At 32.6% G+C, this 20,871-nt stretch overlaps 1 protein-coding gene and 1 long non-coding RNA gene across 3 annotated transcripts in view; one reads left to right on the forward strand and one right to left on the reverse strand.

The window, feature by feature from the left end:
- Window positions 1-3,101: 3,101 nt before the first annotated feature.
- LOC144349656 (uncharacterized) lies at window positions 3,102-20,647 on the forward strand. The gene is made up of 2 exons (XR_014928023.1): window positions 3,102-3,208; window positions 20,554-20,647. It is a non-coding gene; the product is annotated as an uncharacterized LOC144349656 (long non-coding RNA).
- The window catches only part of LOC100303513 (fibrillar collagen), a 53,855-nt gene continuing 42,210 nt past the window's right edge, over window positions 9,227-20,871 (reverse strand). Inside the window, exons 42-59 of one of the 2 annotated variants that reach the window (XM_085494896.1) lie at window positions 20,575-20,628; window positions 19,968-20,021; window positions 19,740-19,847; window positions 19,485-19,592; window positions 19,146-19,253; window positions 18,970-19,023; window positions 18,789-18,842; window positions 16,428-16,481; window positions 15,895-15,966; window positions 15,538-15,573; window positions 14,895-14,930; window positions 14,382-14,399; window positions 14,052-14,120; window positions 13,651-13,837; window positions 13,096-13,199; window positions 12,367-12,441; window positions 11,210-11,431; window positions 9,227-10,591 (exon numbers count right to left, since the gene is read on the reverse strand). In XM_085494896.1, coding sequence (XP_085351022.1) covers window positions 10,445-10,591; window positions 11,210-11,431; window positions 12,367-12,441; window positions 13,096-13,199; window positions 13,651-13,837; window positions 14,052-14,120; window positions 14,382-14,399; window positions 14,895-14,930; window positions 15,538-15,573; window positions 15,895-15,966; window positions 16,428-16,481; window positions 18,789-18,842; window positions 18,970-19,023; window positions 19,146-19,253; window positions 19,485-19,592; window positions 19,740-19,847; window positions 19,968-20,021; window positions 20,575-20,628 — 1,560 coding nt within the window. In that variant the 3' untranslated portion in view covers window positions 9,227-10,444. The remainder of the gene's footprint in view (window positions 10,592-11,209; window positions 11,432-12,366; window positions 12,442-13,095; window positions 13,200-13,650; window positions 13,838-14,051; window positions 14,121-14,381; window positions 14,400-14,894; window positions 14,931-15,537; window positions 15,574-15,894; window positions 15,967-16,427; window positions 16,482-18,788; window positions 18,843-18,969; window positions 19,024-19,145; window positions 19,254-19,484; window positions 19,593-19,739; window positions 19,848-19,967; window positions 20,022-20,574; window positions 20,629-20,871) is intronic. The other variant, XM_085494897.1, reaches the window with a different exon arrangement.

The following is a 20,871-nucleotide window of genomic DNA, read 5'->3' on the forward strand; positions in this document are numbered from 1 at the left end:
CTCCGCGATATGTAAGCAAGTTTCTCGCCAACTTAGCAACTTCTAAGAGCGCCGCCTTTAAACCACTTTCCCGGAAGTAGCAACTGAAGACTGGGGTACAAAAATACTCTTGCTTTGTCATGGCATGATATACAAAGATGTCAGTTTGCTGATAGTCGATAGAAGGTAATTTTATTTTTGTGACGTCAAATGGTACACCCAGAAGCACAATATCACGCGTCCAAGTGTACGTTACACCCCAGAACGGTATGGGGGCGTATGCAAACTCCCGGGAAAGTGATCTATGACGACACCGGTACGTATACGATCACGTGACTCCATAATTAAACTTTTAGGCGATTTATTTGTAATACTTTCTCTCATTCATTTTATATTTATATTGCTATAATTACTAACCAATATGTTAGTTCTAAGCATAAAATAAAGATATTGTTATTATCGTTTCATGTCGTATTGCTCTTTCCTATTATTAGTGTACACAACAATCTCCTCCTCATCTGCGTTTTCGTATATGTTGAATCACTATTTACTGTAGAATACTTTATTTTCGCTTGGAATTTATTTTTGCTATTTTCGCTGAAGGGATAATTCCGTAAAAATAAAATCCAGCGAATATACTTTTTTTCCTATATTTCACATTAAACTCATCGAAAATCAGTGAAAATAAATTCCATACAAAACGCACAAAAAGCCTTTTCAGCGAAAATTAATTCCAACGAAAATAAAGTATTCCACAGTATTTACATTCATACCGGGGCACGTCTGGACAACAGAGGACAACATTTTTGATATTTATTTATTTATTTATTTATTTATTTATTTATTTATTTATTTATTTATTTATTTATTTATTTATTCATTTATTTATCCATTTATTTATCCATTTATTTATTTATTTATTTATTTATTTATAAATATGTACATACATTTGTTATTACACTATTAATAAGTGACTGTGAATCCATTACAGATATGGAAGATGACTGATACTATCTAGCAGGAAGGATGATATATCTTGTACATGGGGGTCCAGGGCCTGTTTTTTTTATTTTCAGAAATCTTGTACAACAGTCTTGTTCAAAGAAAAACCAAATATATATCTGATATTGGTGATTATGAAATAAGAAATACACTGTTGTCTGTAATTGTTTATTCTTGTTTTCAATCGAATCTTATTATTCATCACTTGACTATTGTACATAATATCCACAGTTGTGACGTTTAGTGTAAAATACCACTCGCAGATATGGTCTTGTAAACGTCACAATATTCATGTTGTGCATATATGATATGATATGAATTTATTAAGTACAATGCCCTCAGGCCTATAGTACAATAACTCAAAAATAGAAAAATACATATACTATAGAAGGATAAATAAATAAACGCTGCTCGGACTGATAAGTATGATATATTGAAGATAATATTTGGTAATCGTAGTCCTAAATAACTATTAAAAATAGCTAGACGTTTCGAGCAATGGCTCTTTATCGATAGCATAGAAGCAAGTGTGATAACGTACAGGTAGAACATAGGAACGTAAGAACGCGCATGAACTATAAGTTAGAATCACAAAAAATTCCACAATAGAACAAATAACGCGCCCTAGGTAGTGAGCTCAACAAATGAGTTGAACTGTTTGTTAATACCATGGGGTTCTTTAGTTCCAAGGCGGAATATAGTTTCCTCCTCGACACGCCTGAGCTGATTTTCGTTGCCATTGACAACACATACACCAGAAATAGACATATCTGTAATATTATGTCCACTAGAATTAAAATGAAGTGAAACCGGATAATAACGATTTTTCTGTCTAGTTTGCCGTAGATGCTCAGCAAACCGATCACCCAGTCGACGAACTGTAGAACCAATATAAAGTTTCCCGCATCTAATACATGAAATGCAATATACAACATTCATAGTGATACAACTGAACGGATATTTGACCTCAACATCTCCCTTGGGACCAAATATACGATTAGTGTCTGTAATAAAAGGACAAGTATTACACCTAGGACGATTACACGGGACAGAACCATATTTCTCAGGGTCTCCCCTTTCACCCGTATGCACCAATAACCTCCTTAAATTAGTGTCACGGCGCCAGGCAGTAGTAGGCATTAGTGGAAACGTAGAACTTGTCTCCTCACTGGTCTGTAAAATGTGAAAATGTTTGTACATAATGTTTTTAATCCTGACATTTAAAGGATGGTACGTAAGTGCCAAAATTACACGATCCTGATTGTCACGGGAAACCGTAGAACCAATACAATCAGTTCTTGACATTGACACAACCTTGGCCAATGCTTTCCCAGTGACATTACGAGGATAACCCCGTTTTCTGAAATAATCACATAAAATACTCCTAAATATTATTTAGGACTACGATTACCAAATATTATCTTCAATATATCATACTATAGAAGGAGTCATTTAAATATTCATTGAATCTACAAGTCACAACTGGTTAAGTAGATTTGTCGAAGTAATTTCTGAATCATTTATCTGTGGAGCATTTAGAGCCAGACATGTTTGAAATGAAAGAAGTAAATGGAAATGACTGAAGGAAATGAACAGATACACTAGCAAACAATCAACCCATTTACGCGTACTATTGTTATGATCGCTGACGACACAGACGACGCAATTGTAGGACCTCCAAAATGGACGACTTCCGGGTTAATGACGTCACGTGAAAGACCTCTATTGAAACATGCAATATTTGTTAATCGCTTATTCCTTTCGTTTTATCACAGGGAGTTAGACAAACTTATGTATTTTAATAAATTATTAAATAATAAATTGTTGTATAACTTTTCTTTTACCTTCCCCCCTTTCTGGTATCGATTTCAAGTAATCACTTATCCTTGTTTACACCACTCTTTCCTTTATCACAACTTTGTTACGCGCTAATGTTATATGCAAATTTTAACGCGCGATGTAAGGCGTGTCTACATCGCGCGTTAAAATGGGAATGTCCAATAATAGTGCAGGATAAATTCTGACATGACTAGGGTGGCAGAACATAACTCTTTAGGATTAAGTTAGGGTGACCGTTTTAACATTCAAAATGGCGGATAGCACTGGCAGACGACGCCCCTTTCTTTTGCATGGTTACGATTTGAATCACAGATTGCGAGTCGTGGTGTTTTAAAAGTTGCATTTACAAGTACAAGTACACCTACTCCAGGTCATTTATCATATTCAGGTATGATAATAAATATTTTTATTTTTAAAGTAAATGTAAAAAATATAAACTGGATTTAAGGAGAAGCCTACTCATAAATTAAAAAACGAGAATTTATTTATTTTGCAATAAACTGTACTCCAAGGCAATATGAGGATATTGACCTAAAAAAAGTTGGGGTCACCAGCCTTTTTTTCGAGAAATTAATGGTTGTATTTTAGTGGAAAGTCGCCATTTTGACACTATTATAACACTTTTACCACAGGTTACTATGGCAGAGATATTATGCAATATCTCAAAATCTAGCCTGGTGACATCGGCTGAAAAAATCATATATTGTTAATGATGGAGTACTTTTTGTTGTTCTGAATTATTAAACAAATCTGGGGTTTAAAAAGTGTCAAAAAATGCAATTTTTCTTTAACATTGTGTTTTTATGGAATTTTTCTAAAAATAGCAATTTTCAAGAAATATTAGGACACGTTTCTCAAAAATCATAACTGTAATACATAAAATAATGCTATTTCATTGTACCATGGGACATTAGCTTCATGATAGCTTCATTGTACATGATTAAACTAATGGACATTGTCATGCAATTTATGACCAATTTTGTCAAAAGTTATGACTAGGCTTCTACCTTAACACCAAACTTGACGATGTGCTCGAATAGAAACTCAATTGTGCAAGACTGACGTTTTTATCACTGCGATATGAGAATTGCAGACTTTTTGGATAGTACAATGACAATGATTTGTAATAATGACTGAAAGTTTATTCTGACGACTTCGAAAACCATTGTTGGCCGTAACTGCAAATACCAGACCATCAATATCACGTGCAAAATTTACCATATGATTTCTAAGCGTAGTTCTGTAAAATTATTATCTCTCTATTGTTTTGAGACTCGAAGTTGATCATGTGACAAAAAGGTTGATATCATTACCTGATATCATATATTCATTGAGCTGGTACGTCATGGGTATTATTAATCATTCACCTTCGGTTAGAAGATAATTCAACCAATGGTGTCACTACTGTCAGCTCTATGAGTGAGTGATATTAGTTAATAACTTCAAAGAGGTTTTTTACAATGAACTTTACTGCTACGTTATTGATAGCACGTAACCATAGTTTAATATGAAAAATGGTATGAAAAATGTGAGAAAAATAAATGTTAGTATCCAGTTCAGTCATTCACTACATAAAAGAAAGTAAATAATATCCAAAAGTGCTGGTAAAATGACCAAAGCTAATTTACAAGAAAAAAAATCATTTTAGCATCATTAACATTGAATAAAATTATTGATTTTGTCTAAAATATAGATAGATACCAGGATTGAATTTTTCTAGCCTAACTAGGGGCCCAAGCCTGTAGCCTGTATTATCATCCATTTTTTTCTTTCTTCTTGCTTCCAAAACTTTTTCCAACAAGTCATTTGAGAAAACTGCTGAAAGGAATGGTCGGAAATTCTCCATACTGATAGTCCTAATGTGAACTGGTGCATAAGACTTTTGGAACTTTGATTCGTCAAAATTAAACCTATTTGAACACTTTCTGAGGGTCTAGGCAATCAGATTTGTTTTGGCATATAGTTCAATTCATGTGTAATCAATATCAGCAATAAAAACTTTAGAGGTCACATGATTTTTTTCCAACCATGTTTTTTTAACAAAAAAACGGCAAAAAACACTTGAAAATTTTCTTCAAAACCACTAGGCAAAATGCTCTCAAATATTGTATTTTATGATCTATACATGTATATGATGCACATTTTATTTTCAAAAATTTGTTATGATTGTCACATAGTTCGGCCGCCGTTTTGGATTTCTTCTAAATAGGAAGTACCGGGTAGTTTTTTTACTTATGCCACAATTACATGATAATTTTCTAATTGGCTCCATTGCATCTCTATATCAAAGAATTCAGATCAGTCACATGGTTTGGCCACCATCTTGGATTTTATGCAAAATTTACCAAATGTTTGAGCATTTGTTTCTCAAAGGTGCTTCAACTGATCAACTGGATGTTTTGTATATAACATGGCTGGCTGTAGCTTCATATGAGCAAAATAAAATAATTTTGATCAGTCACAAGGTTTGGTTGGCATCTTGGATTTTGTAAAAACGGGTATTGTGAAATTACATGTACTGTATTGGTGCGATTGGGGTCAAAATTTGTATGTGCATTATACTCCTGAGATGCATTCTTTCAACTGAATGACACATGGCTAGGTCATGTGACTGTGCACCAATGGGGTGTGGACTTATAACCTCATCAAAATGCATAACTGTTATATCTTAAGCACTGTTGCAGAACAGGACATGTACCCAGTGCCATAATGAAGACATCAAATAAAAGATGTAACTAACATAAGAGATGGTCGTATATGATCATGTAACCTCATTAATATGCATAACCATATGGCTCATATATATTCTGAAAACCTTATCTTAATAGCCAAACCAAGTAAATGCATGGAACCAACTGCATTTCGACTGCATGGTACAGATCATTCAAACTATCCTAATGGCAATTCAGTTATCTCATTGATTATGGAATAGATGTCTTATAGCTTGGGCTTTGCTTGCGGCTCTAATCGTGACTATTTTGGTATGATGTCAATATGCAAATACCCAGAATTCATTCATTTTTCAATGAATTGTACTTCTGGACATTATAAGAATATTGACTTAAAAAACTTGGGGTCACCAGCTCAATTTTTGAGAAAATGATGGTTTTATTTTAGTGGATATTTGCCATTTTGTCAGACTATAATGTTTTTACCATAGATTCCTATGGTAGAGATATTATGCCTTGTCTCAAATTGTAGCCTGGTGACATAGGCTGAAAAAATATGTTGTTAATGACAGGGTACTTTTTGTTTTCCTGAATTATTTTAAAAATCTGGGTTTTAAAAAGTGTTGAAAAAAGCAATTTTTATTAACATTATGCTCTATGGAATTGTTCTAAAAATAGCAATTTATGAAAAATATTAACCCAATTTTCTCAAAATACCTCACTGCAACACACAAAAGAATGCTATTTTATGGTGCCATGGGACGATAGCTTCATGATTTTTCCTAACAGACTAATGAACATTGTCATGGGATTATTATAAGTAGGCTTCTACCTTAAGCAGGCTGGGTTTATGTCAAATACTTCCAGAATGTATCAAGTTGGATATGCTTGTTTTGTATGTAGTCAAAATAAAGAGCAGTTTATGGCCAAAGTTGTGGCAAGCAGAATGACAGTGTGTAATTTTTAACAAAGAAGTGCTGTCATGATGCAATGAAAGGGAAGGCGTCATCTTTATGCTGGTTAAATGATTTAAATTCAAAATGAAGTCAGACTCCAAGCAGTAGAATTGCATGAAGTACATACCATACTGGACCGAGTTAGTGCCCATGCCCGATCACATTCGGCAAAATGCCACTATTTTAAAACTTGGTCTTTGATCATTACGAATATTGGTAATCATTTTTTTATATGATACAGTGTAGATATCGACTGCCGGGAATATGTTGTGAATGTGTAGACCTTGATAACCGTGCATAAATTATGCTACGACAATGACTTGGGTTTCATGCCATATTCAGTTACCTATAAAAAATTGCTGATTACCAGATTTTTGAACAAGCAGCCTATCGGCTGAGATAGCTCCGCTGTTAGAAATGCACATTTCAATTAAAGAATTGAAGACATCATCAGAAAATGAACAATATGTATAGTATCAAAGCAATCGGACTTACAGTTTTTAACAAGAAGTCGAAAATATCACTTTCTACCAAAAATGACTAAAATATTCACCAAAATTAGAGAATTGAAGATATCATCACGAAATGAACAAATCTGAGAAAGTTCTACATGTAGTATCTATATATGTAATATCAAAGCAATTGAACTTTTGGTTTTTAACAAGAAGTCGAAAATATCACTTTTTACCAAATATGACAAAAATATTCACCAAAATTATAGAATCCAAGATATCATCACGAAATGAACAAATCTGAGAAAGGTCTACATGTAGTATCTAAATATGTAATATCAAAGCAATTGAACTTGCGGTTTTTAACAAGAAGTCGAAAATATCACTTTTTACCAAAAATTACAAAAATATTCACGAAAATTAGAGAATTGAAGACATCATCACAAAATGAATAAATCTGAGAGAGGTCCACATGTAGTACCTATATATGTAATATCAAAGCAATCGGACTTGTGGTTTTTAACAAGAAGTCGAAAATATAACTTTTTACCAAAAATTACAAAAATATTCACCAAAATTAGAGAATTGAAGATATCATCACAAAATGAACAAATCTGAGAGAGGTCCACATGTAGTACCTATATATGTAGTATCAAAGCAATTGGACTTGCGGTTTTTAACAAGAAGTCGAAAATATCACTTTTTACCAAAAATGATAAAAATATTCACCAAAATTAGAAAATTAAAGATATCATTACAAAATGAACAATTCTGAGAGAGGTCCACATGTAGTACCTATATATGTAATATCAAAGCAATTGCACTTGCGGTTTTTAACAAGAAGTCGAAAATATCACTTTTTACCAAAAATGACAAAAATATTCACCAAAATTAGAGAATTAAAGATATCATTACAAAATGAACAAATCTGAGAGAGGTCCACATGTAGTACCTATATATGTAATATCAAAGCAATTGCACTTGCGGTTTTTAACAAGAAGTCGAAAATATCACTTTTTACCAAAAATGACAAAAATATTCACCAAAATTAGAGAATTAAAGATATCATTACAAAATGAACAAATCTGAGAGAGGTCCACATGTAGTACCTATATATGTAATATCAAAGCAATTGCACTTGCGGTTTTTAACAAGAAGTCGAAAATATCGCTTTTTACCAAAAATGACAAAAATATTCACCAAAATTAGAGAATTGAAGATATCAACATGAAATGAACAAACCTAAGAGAGGTCTACCCAAGGTACATATACACCAAGTATCAAAGCATTCAAGCTTGTAGTTTTCAAGAAGAAGTCGAAAAAGTAAAACATTGACACGGACGACAGACGACGACGACGACGGACAATCACTCATATGATAAGCTCCGCTCGACAAAGTCGACAGCGGAGCTAAAAAACCATGTCAATTATTTGCCGAAATCAATTCCCAAAGATAGTACTTCCACAGCAACAATTCACTTCCACATTGCATTACCGGAAAGTCTTTGGGAATTTTTGAAGAAAACGCAGCATTCTGATTAGTTACTAACAGAATTGACCCATTAGGTCAAAGGACGTTACTGCAGGTCAGGTCAAATCATGCAAATACATTATGGTGGAAAGTGTTTTTCATCAAGAGTCTGCGTACGATCCAACACATTCGTCAGTGGAGATAATGAAGATTTTGACTATGACTGTGTTCTAACAGACTCAATATTTTTAATCTTGTAAATTTGGGGGTACGTAATTAATATAGTGTAATAAAATGTGCATATTTTTAGTGATCATTTCTGTTTCTTCATTGTAAAAGTCCATGACAACCTAACTAATTTCATTTCCCCTCAAATATGTAATATCCCCCTCAATGTGTCACATGATGAATTAAAATTGTCATTTGCACCCATTTTCAAGGGGGGTGCTCAGGTAAGCACCCACCCCTAAAAAAATCATGATTTTCTGAGTTGAGGACCCTGAGCGCTAACGGGGTCCAGTACGGTATATGAAAGTGAAAAATATTGTTTGAGCAAAGTGAATTAATTGCGCACTCTCGTCATATATAGTGCGACTTTCAATAAGGAGTGTTTTTCTTTCCATTTGATTGAAGGCAACATCACAACAAACATTTCTTGCAATGTACCGGTAAGTATATTGTAATGTTTAAATGTTGGCAACAGATATTATTAGGAAATATAACAATTTTTTTGATAAGTTTTCAAACTAGCTTGAATGGCACATCTATCATGGACAAAAAAAACTACTGTTGATTATGTGGACATGGTAAAACATGCATAACACTTATTAAAAGCATATTATTCAGAAAAAAAGCAGCTTTAGAGACATATTATAGGCAGCCTTTATTGTCAAAGTCACAAAAACCAGAATGGCACAAAATATTGGCCTTACAGTTCTTTTGAAGGGATATGAAAATACACATACAAGATAAAAAATACAGCTAAAAACCAAATTTGTTTTGGTTTTAAAAAAACCATCAATGTTATTTGTAGTATCTATTTAATTAGCAGATTATTTTTAGCCTATCTCTAAAATGAGACAATTGTGTTGCATGATATTTCAGACAAAATTTGAGACAAAACAACATGTTTAAAAAAAAAAGCCCAGCACTACACTACTATCAGGTAAGGCATTTTTATAAACATACTTATAAGAACATTTAAACCTAACTATTTTCATCTGAAACCGGGTGCCTCGCTCCATGTCAAGTGCTCATGCATAATGTTTATAAATAGTTTATAATACCTGCCTTACTTTACAGTAGTGCATCCTACTAAAAATCAGTTTTACAAAATAATAACCCTGTAATCCCAAAAAGTCACAGCTTACAAGGGACTGCAAGCGATTAAAAGCACAGATATTAATTAGAACAGTATTGATTACAAACATATTAAATCATCAAAATATAAAAATCTCTGTGGTATATGGAATACAAGGTTCAAACCTGAGCATGTGCACGAACTTTGACCTTCCAAACTGTTCCCACAATTCATTTCACCTGAAATTTTGGTTTTTCAGGTGGCTATGAATTTTTGATTCAGATCTGAGTTTATACAATAAAGAACAACCTTTTTTTTTTAATTCCTTCAACATCCACTGAAAAAAACTTAAAGCGGCCATCTTGAATTTGTCAAAATTCGTGCAGATGATTAGTTTTTTTACCTAATTTCTCGTCTCTAAGAGGTAGTCTACACGTACATGTATTTTATTCATTTCTAATGAAACAGCACCAAATGAAATCTGTGACTTAAAAAAAAAATACAACACTAGCACCATTACTGAAAGCAAATAACAATCATAAAATTCATGAAAGAAAATGTGAAGTTGATCTTTGTCTCTAATACTATAAATGAATAGATTAAAATATGTTTCAACAAAAAAGAGCACCATTTGAAATATTCTGTGAAAATGTCAGGATGTTAACTGGTGATGGCTGAAAACTTTTCAATTCTCACTGATATACATTTTACCAGCAGCCAAGACAATTGTGACATTTAACAATTTTTTTGAAATTAAAAAAAAGAAAAGTGACTTCTTATGAAAAACAGACTGGTCCTATAGTCAAACCGAACTCTTGGTCATCACCACCGATATCAAATGGAGCAAAGTCTTGAATGGGTAGACGAGAGGTTTTCTTGGTATCGTATTCGAACACGGTCTGTCCCCATTTATCATTTCGTAACTGGAATAAAAACCAAAAATGATGAACATTAAATATTTTCTGAAAAATATAGAACAAATAAAATTACTTTTTACTTTGCAGTGGGGCTTTTTGCCAAATTTTTAGCAGAAAAAATCAATTTTGCTGCAAGTTCATAATAATTTTTGTTTGAGATGGAGAATATTTTTTTTTCTTGCCCGCATATTTCCATGAACCAATAGGTATTAAAATAAATGCATTTTTTGAAATCTTAAAAGATTTTCAAATCTTGTGTTATTATCACATCATAGCAACAGAATAAATTTCATTTTTTTATTGATACCGGTATCTATAAATGTTTATAAAACATTAACCTCGAAAGACCATCACGCTTCATTCAAATTCAAAGAAGACTCTTTTATTGGCCTTAGAAGCTGACAATTCTTTGTGTGTTTTCTTCAATCAGTGGCCAACTTAATACTTACAATGTATGCATGCAAACTCTAATTTATATGGGTGGTATGCATCTAAAGACAGTGTGATTGGTTGTTTTCAAATTTACCAATGTTTTATATAGAAAACATTCATGCCTTATGAAATTCACTGTAGCTATCAAGTATTTATGCTTATTCTGAACATGGGAGAAAAAAATAAACTTACAGTACAACCATCTTCAAATACTGAATACTGGAATCGCGTTTTGCCCTGAGCCACCAATTCTACTTCGGTGTCGGCCAATAACTTGGCAGCCTTCTTGAAATTACCCGTTTCTGCATCAAAGTAAGCAACTGAGTTCTTGCAGTGATAGGTGACGTTCTGACGACCATGAACACTTAGAAGTCGGAGGAATGTCAATTGTACAAGTTCCACATCATAATTGAACTGCAAAGACATGAGATGATGTTGAGAATGAGGAGTGTAAATTATTTCATCATTTTGCTATTAAAATAAAATTCAGTGAAATTTCACTCTTAAGAATTTTTGTGATCTTCTGTGCTTCACGAAACTACATCTGTTACAAAAATAAAGTGATTACCTATTTTAGCAGTCTTTTAAGCAGTTTTTTTTCATGGTCAACTAACTGTCCCTTTCATGGACTTTAGAGACTGTGATCAGGGTCAGATATTTAGGCAGGTATTGTGCCTACCAATGTTGATTGACATGTGCTCATCTGCACTTTGGCATATATACTCTTCTATGCTAGTGATTGAGATGCTTGCCAGACTTCAGCAATTTACTGCAGCTATTTTTTTCAAAATGTCCTAATTTTGTCCAATCATTTCAGACAAGGGCCTAAGTGTTAAATTTATTTTTTTATACTTAAAATATGACAAATAATTATAAATGTCAATGAAGCTAGTTGTCAATTTGAACAAAATGTTCCAAGCTAATTTTGAGAAAATTTACCTTCTATGATATTGTAATTGCTACAATTAACACATCACCTGTTGATAATTTCCATATTCATTTTGGCTATCCATGGAGCTTCTCATCTGACATGTTAACATCTTTTTTAAACAAGGGAACAAGGACGCAGCGCCCTCATGCCATGGCCATGCGCCCCCTTACCCTGGGAAGCAGATCCTCTGGCAATCATAAAATTCTGATTGACCAGGGATCACATGTGGCCACAGTCTTCAACTGTGACCTGTCTGATAGTAATTTTGGCCCCAAGGAAGCCATAGAATGCTCCACACCCTGGTAGGGAGAACCCTTGTGTTTGGTACATATAATTATATACATAATACACAATATAAAACACCTAGAAATCAACTACTCAAAATATTCAGTTTAGATTAAGTTCCAGCGTATTTTACCTTAAACCCATTCTTCATGCTATCACCAAACCAGACATGTTTGTTTGGACCTTGGTAGTAGTTCATCTTTGGAGCCTGCAAGGAGTGAAGGTACAGTCATTATCAGAGTGGATACATTGATTTGACATCACAGTTTGATGCAAGTAAATGGTAACAGCATTGTATTTTGTCAACAATTTGTGTTGTTTTATTTCTTCACCTTAACTGTACATAGTCAGTAATGGTTATGTTTCTTTTGCAAATGTTTATATTGTACACTGGCCATACCATTTTTTGTCAGTGTGTGAGTAGGGATCAAAATACTAGTAGGTTCAGGAAATGTCAGTCGTATTTAAATTGTGAATATAATGCGCATGTTACATGAACATTTAATTTTTAAATTATGATTTGAATGCTATTCGATCCTCATACACGATGTGTAAACAAACAATGTATTTTACACATGTTGCATGGGACCCATATCGATCAGGATATAAAGTTAAAACCAAGATGAACTGTTAAATTTCATTATTTCCAATTAGACATGAAATCTTAATTAATAAAACAATATAAGAAAATTATGAAATAAAAAGCAGGGTACAGTATTTGCAATGTATTATGGGAAGGAAATTCTCATTTGAAAAATAAAACTTACAAACCTCCATGCAGAACTGCTTTGACAGCAAAGTTTCTCACTTTGTTTGTTTGTGAATGATTTAAAAAAAAAAGCAATTATAATATTGAGCATACCTCAGTCTTTTCTGGGAATATACATGATTCATATGTTTTGAAATCGCAGTAGACTTTAATGGCATCTAAAGCACAGCCTTGATTAGGATCCACCCAGTATTCACCTAAAGGGAAACAAAAGAAATCAACATATTGATTTACTGTTGAATACTTTACTGTGGATTTTCGCTGGAATTAATTTTCGCTGAAAAGACATTTTGAGCGTTTTGTATGGAATTAATTTTCATTGATTTTTGATGAGTTTAATGTGAAATATAAGGAAAAAAGTATATTTGCTGGATTTTATTTTCACAGAATCATCCTTCAGCAAAAATAAATTCCAAGCGAAAATAAAGTATTCTACAGTATTTCCAGTAATTATGAATGTTTCAGGTTTTTTTTTTGGCATATTGTAACAGTAAATGAACATTAATTAAAAGAAATTCAAAAATTACGTTTCATGATTACTAGATAACAAATAATTATTTAATTTTCTAGGATTATATCATAGAATATATTTTTCTAATTTATAATATCAGAAAATTATTCTAATAGTATCATAGCTAAGATTCATACCACTGGGCCAATCTGGATGGCAAAGAGCCAGGTCACGACAAGTTCTTGCTGGATTTTTCTTTGAACCAGTAGGTGTTTGTATATTCTGTATTTGTTCATTGAGTGATTGCAGCGATGCCATAACTTCAACATCTCTGACTTTCTGGGCGATAGCATCTCCTTGGTATGGTTCGGGTTCATCTCCTTGCTGGAAGTTCATCAGTACACAAACATTGTCAGTATTTTGTTATTTTATATTTTTTTGGATGTTTTTTTTTAAATTTGTTATTTTAAGTATTTTCTTATTGAGATGAATCGGCTTTAATAACCATTAAATATTTGGGATTTTTATCTTTAATTCTCAACAAATCCAATAAGTCTGAAAAGATGTTATATAACATAGAATATGATTTTGTACTTACTGGTCCTTTCATGCCTGGTTGTGAGAATGAAGCAAACATAGATGAAAAAGCTGCAGCATCAAATCCTTGCTGTAAATTAAAATAAATTAAATCTGTTTAAAAACACACATCTGGAAACAGTAAATTTTCAGTTAAAAATTAATCAATCAAATTCTTGAGTGTAATAATTGTTTTTTGATCTGAAGAGTGGGCTTATAATATAAATGTATGCATGTATACTACTACTGTGTCAAATTAATGTACAGTATATTTTGCATTATTCTTGGAATAATTCTTGTAAACGGTAACAGAAATGCTAATGTGTGAAAAAAAAAATTAAATAATACTTACAGCATCACCTGGGGGACCCTGTGGAGAGAAAAATATGAATATTAATAAATTTAATAATAATAATTTTCAAAACTAGATTATAAATATTAGAAACAACATTTTTCAGGAGGATACAGGTTTATAAAATACAATAGACATACAATCTCTGACTAGGGTATGATGAAAATAATCAGGACAACTATTATATCAGTTTTGGCACTGCAAAACAACTGGCCAAATTAAATTAATAGTATGTTTCTGGTAATATTGAAAACAAATTTAGCATTGGTATGAAAATTAAATAATTATTCTCAATTTATTAATTTGTATCGCTACTTGGCCAATACTGTTATATGAGAGTATTTTTCAATAATACACAAATCTTGCATGTACAGGTTGACAAGTTGATTCAAACTGAAGTTTGAACTTTGTGTAAAATGTTTTTATCACATTTATTCTATATTCTCTGATTTATATTGAAGGAGAACTTATAGTTAAAATAACATTCAATTTGAAGAGAGTCAAATTACTTACAGGTGGACCAGGTGGACCGGGAGGACCGGAGGTACCCTGTAAAGATAAAAAGTGAAAATTAGTGATTTTAAATTATGAAAAAAAAAACAGATTAATAATATTTCCATGCAACTTCATTATCATTTGCAATCTAACAATAAATAATATAAAGCCGATGATTGCAACTGGTCATTCAATTTTTGCTATACAATATGTGTTTTTTAGTGAAATGCAGCAAAATGAGTATTGGAATGCGTCTCCTTGAACACTTTGAGTGCCATAATTCCTAATAAAGTTATGGGACAAAATTTTTGAGTAGAAAAAATGTTGTGGTGACATTTTTCAGTATAATATTAAATACTTTTTTTTGATAATTTTGGAACAAATAGGACATAATTGAAGGTGACAAAATTGTTCTTTGGCACTTAATGAATTAATAGATACGCAATGTTAAGAAATAATACACATCCAAATAGATGATACAGCTCCATGTAATTGATATTGTTGCTTCATGCTACATGTAGCTATTAAAATCAGAAATGTCATCGTATCCATGGCTACTGCTAATGAAAATGTCTCAAAGAGATAACAATTTCAATAATGCAACATCATAACTGGAGAATAATTATTATATATGATATCAGAATAACATAAGTTGACTTACGCTATCTCCCCTGTCACCCCGAGAACCTCTTGGACCCTGTGAAAAAGAAGAATTAAATTCAGGTTATCTTCAGCAATGGGAGCAGCTCATTTAAGACAATTCAAATTGTATTATTGAATTTATTTTGTTGGTAGCTTTTGCGTATTATCATACATCTAGCACCGAAAATGATTAAATTTGTCGTTCCTTAAAAAATCTGTATCAGTACTCATTTCAAAAGGTATCAGCTTATGTTCAAAACTTTCAAATATTGATTCCAGTTCATGGCTTATTTTACATTTTGTTTGCACAGAACATCCATTTTAATATTTTATTATTTGTAGGCAATCATTGTTCAATTTATTTATAGTTTCTTACCTCTGGACCGGGTTGACCCATTGGACCATCTTTTCCATTCAAACCTGGCGAGCCTCTAGGACCAGTTGCACCCTACAATTGAACAACATATAAACATTTTGAAATCTAATAAATATTAAATAAATAAATTATCACACTATAAATAAATATAGTGTTGCAATGTGATATTTTATCAGATCCGGGATTGCATTAAAGAAAGGAGGTTGAGGAAGACTTGATTTAAAATTATTGAAATGTAGACTTCTCAAAAAAGGAGAAGTAAGGAGTACCGGTATAACCAGCCCTGATCATAAACTAGAGCTGGAACTGGTGGTGAAAAGATTAAACTAGAGCATGTCCAAATTGTTTTTCTTTTTTGAACAATTTTCCATTTTGATGCATAGGGAAAAAAACATACCCCCTTATTGTTAATGTAACTTGGTACGGAATATTTATAGGAATGCTAGTCCAGGACTACTTCACATGTATAAATCCATATGAATAAAGGAACTGAAGCTGTGGGATCAGATAAGTAGAACATGAGAGATACTTACTCTTGGACCATTTGGACCAGGAGGTCCTGTCATACCATCTTCACCTGGAACACCCTATAACAAATTCACCAAGTAAAGAAATTATACAAATGTAGTCAATAATAGTTCTTTAAAAAAATATAAGAAATATTACTCACAATTGTAGCTAATATCATTAGCACAAGTTGGCAACTGTTTTTGTTTTCAGCAATGAGATAAAGATTTTTTTTTCTATTATATTAAATATAATAAATGCCTTCTTCCAAATAATGAAAATTTTCAAATTTTCAGTGTGTTATGTATATTTTTTATTATCACACTATAAGCAACAGAATAAATTTCATGAAGGCATGGATGTTTTTTTATGAAAATTTATAAAACGTTTACCCTGGAAGACCATCATGCTTCATTCAAATCCAATGAATGCATTTGAAATGTAAAAACCATTTATAAGATTTTTTTTTCTATTATATTAAATATAATAAATGCCTTCTTCCAAATAATGAAAATTTTCAAATTTTCAGTGTGTTATGTATATTTTTTATTATCACACTATAAGCAACAGAATAAATTTCATGAAGGCATGGATGTTTTTTTATGAAAATTTATAAAACGTTTACCCTGGAAGACCATCATGCTTCATTCAAATCCAATGAATGCATTTGAAATGTAAAAACCATTTATAAGATTTTTTTTTCTATTATATTAAATATAATAAATGCCTTCTTCCAAATAATGAAAATTTTCAAATTTTCAGTGTGTTATGTATATTTTTTATTATCACACTATAAGCAACAGAATAAATTTCATGAAGGCATGGATGTTTTTTTATGAAAATTTATAAAACGTTTACCCTGGAAGACCATCATGCTTCATTCAAATCCAATGAATGCATTTGAAATGTAAAAACCATTTATAAAATATTTTATACATTCATGCCTTCCTAATATTTGCTGTATTTGTCGGCAATAATTTATTATACATCTGTTACCATACGTTACAGCGTGTCGGTATTTCATCCTATCATATATGGAAACGGAAATTCCAAATATGGAACGATTACGCATGTAAGCGTCCTCTAATAATGAAAAACAAACATGGCTGCCCAGAGGGTTTGACCAAACCCCACACAAAGAATTTTGTTAAATCTGTTTAAAAAGTTTTGGATTTTGGCATTCCCATGATGTATTCCTGGGACGAAAAGATGTATAATAACAAGCCATGCATGGCACAGTCCCAGTTACATTGTAGTTATCAAACTATAATTTTGTTTATAGTGACATAGTTCAAACATAAACATGTCAGAGATATGGACCCAGAAGCTGATGCTTGATTATGGTGATTTTTTAACACTGAAATGATTGACATTCAATTATCTTGTATCTGATCGTCAAACGAGCACTTGTCTATATTGAGAGATATTGCTCTGGAACAGCATTAATTAAAATAGCCACCAGTCATCCATTTTAAATACATCTGTATATCTATTTAACATGATGTAGAATGAATATATAAAATTTTAACATAATCAGTCAATTCAATACGACTCTAGAACTGCATTCATTAAAACAAAATGGCTGCCAGTCAGCCATTTGAAAATTAAATGACATGCATCAGGAACCTTATGTATGTATCAAGTTTGAACAAAATCCATCCATAAATGACCAAGATCCGGTTCCACAATGCCAGAAATGTTTTATTTTGAATCAGATAGTCAAACAAATATATTTGTATAATGAATATATAAAATTTGAACATAATCGGTCAAAGCATGGCAGAGATATGGCACTAGAACTTCATTCATTAAAACAAAATGGCTGCCAGTTGGCCATTTTAAATCCGATCTGAAAAACAAAATGACATGCATCAAGGTCCCATAATGTCCAACGTATGCACCAAAATCTATCCATAAATGCTTTAATGATTTTTCAGCACAAAAATGGTCGCCATTCAGCTATCTTGGATCAGGTCGTGAAACAAATTGATGTGCATATGTATAATATTTTGTATGATGTATGTGTGAAGTTTAAATGTAATCAGTCCAGGCATGTCTACGATATAGGTCCGAGCGCATGCACGCACAGACACGAACGTCAAACCATAAGTCTCAGTTTTTGGACTGCGTCCAGATGAGGACTAATAAGGTTATCATGAGGATACTGCAAAGTACAGACAGTACTAGTAGATGGTCGCATCGACCTTCGCTGTGCGCAGTCGATACTTCTGCTGTACTGTCTTCGTGTATACTTTGCAATATCCTTGTAATAACCTCATATTCTCAATATATGTATGACAACAACTTGGTCAATATTTAAAATTGTTCTTTCTTAACACACAAAATCTGTGACCTCATCACATAAGATAGAAACATGTTATACTTACCATACTACCGGGAATACCTTGTAGACCAGGGAATCCACGATGTCCTTTTGCACCCTAATAGGAATGAAATAATGTAAAATAAATAATATGTCAATATGTCTCCACAGAACTTACTTACAGAATTCCCATGTATTCTTTTTCTATTTGTGATATTGAAGTTAAGTAAAAAAAAAACACTTACCCTTGCTCCCTGGATACCAGCATCTCCAGGAGCGCCAGCAATACCTGGTTCTCCCTGTCAAAATAACAACACAAAACTATGATCAATGTGTATACACAATTTTTTGAGCATTTTTATGGAAACAAGTTTATTTCTCTTCATCATCAATTTATATATAATAGATTGTTTTTACTTACGCTTGGACCTCTTGAACCTCTTGCACCTTCTGGACCAACTGGTCCGGATGGACCAGGATCACCAGTAGGGCCTTGAGGACCAGCTTCTCCAGATGGACCAGGAGCTCCCTGATAATGAATTAAATTATTAAGTGAAAAATTTACAAAAGAAAATTATACATATGTTGGTCGTATTTAAAAATTTGTTGTGGTAATGACATACTGTTTACAGTCATATTACATTTTAATGAAGGACATATATCATGTATTATACCAGAGAATCAACAGAAAAAATTCTTAATAGAACAGATCTAGATAGCACCATTCTGATGATAGTAAGACAGGACTGTGTTGACTTACCATTGGACCAGACATACCAGCAGGACCAGGACTACCCGTATTACCACGATCACCTTTAATACCTGGACGTCCTTGGACACCTGGAATACCATCTTTACCACTCACACCCTGTGAATAATCAAGATTAGTTTAATTTGTGCTAGTAATATTATGTTGTTCATCCCCATATTACATCCACATTTGTATCAAATTCAGTGTTCATTTTACATTTAGAAATTCATATCAACTGTCTCTTAGAAATATATAGCTCATCACCTCTGGACCTTGATCTCCCCTTGGACCTTGTGGACCCAAAGGACCAGATGGACCAACTGGACCTCTCTCTCCAGAAATTCCAGGCAGGCCAGTTTTTCCATCTTCACCCTGTTGAAGATAATTTACATGTTAAAAAAGTGTATAGCATTTGATATATAATAAATGCATGAATCGTTTCTAGTATAATTATCAATATGAACATAACAAATATCTACAACAAATATCTACCTGTGGACCTGGTGCACCTCTTGGACCTGATTCACCTTTTTGTCCTGGCATACCCTGAAACAATAAATAAAATTTTATTAATCAATAACATCCTTATAATGTTACGAATTATTTCCTGAATTCCTTGGATACCTATTAGTGAGACAGACACAATTCTTAGCCTGTAATTCAGATCCAACATAACCAGCTACAGGAAGATTAGATGTGAAAAATATAGAAAAAAAGTGCAGCGATTGAAATACAATTTTTTCCATGCATGCATAGTGTGCATGTTGAATTTGAAATTTACCTGCACTAACATGTGAAATGCACTACTTTTAAAGTTTAAATAAAATTTACGGGTTCTCGATTGATGCTATCACGAAAAAATTGTTCACAATGTTGGTTGAACTTAATTTAGGCTTAGTGAATATAATGAGAAAATGTTGTTTCTACATGCACAGCGTGCACATTATATTTTGAGTTCACTTGCACTAGCTAATAATCTATGTGCATAGTGCAGTGTGCACCAGGGTATTTTGATCCCTGAAGTGTTAACAATGACATTCACACCAATGTTTTTCTCACTACTCTTGTATACCTTCAGGTAAAAATGATATTTACTCACCATTGAACCTCTGGAACCCTGTGCGCCTTGTGGACCTGGTAGACCTGGTTCACCCTGCAGTGAGACAAAATAATGGTAAGGATCATCACTAATTTCTACTACCAGTTGCATTTTGTCGTGCGCCTGAGTTTGAATCCTGCGTGTATGTGTGTATTTATAATTTCATAATCTGCCTGTACGTATATTATAGTCTATAAAACTAGTTTAGGCTTTTCATTTCACTTAAATTATCAGTAAATGTATTTATATGAGACTTTACTAAATAAAAAAAAGATTTGTGATTCTGAGATGTTCCAA

Source organism: Saccoglossus kowalevskii, chromosome 21, assembly GCF_978046115.1.
Source record: "Saccoglossus kowalevskii chromosome 21, keSacKowa6.1, whole genome shotgun sequence".
In the NCBI taxonomy this organism is placed as follows: domain Eukaryota; kingdom Metazoa; phylum Hemichordata; class Enteropneusta; family Harrimaniidae; genus Saccoglossus; species Saccoglossus kowalevskii.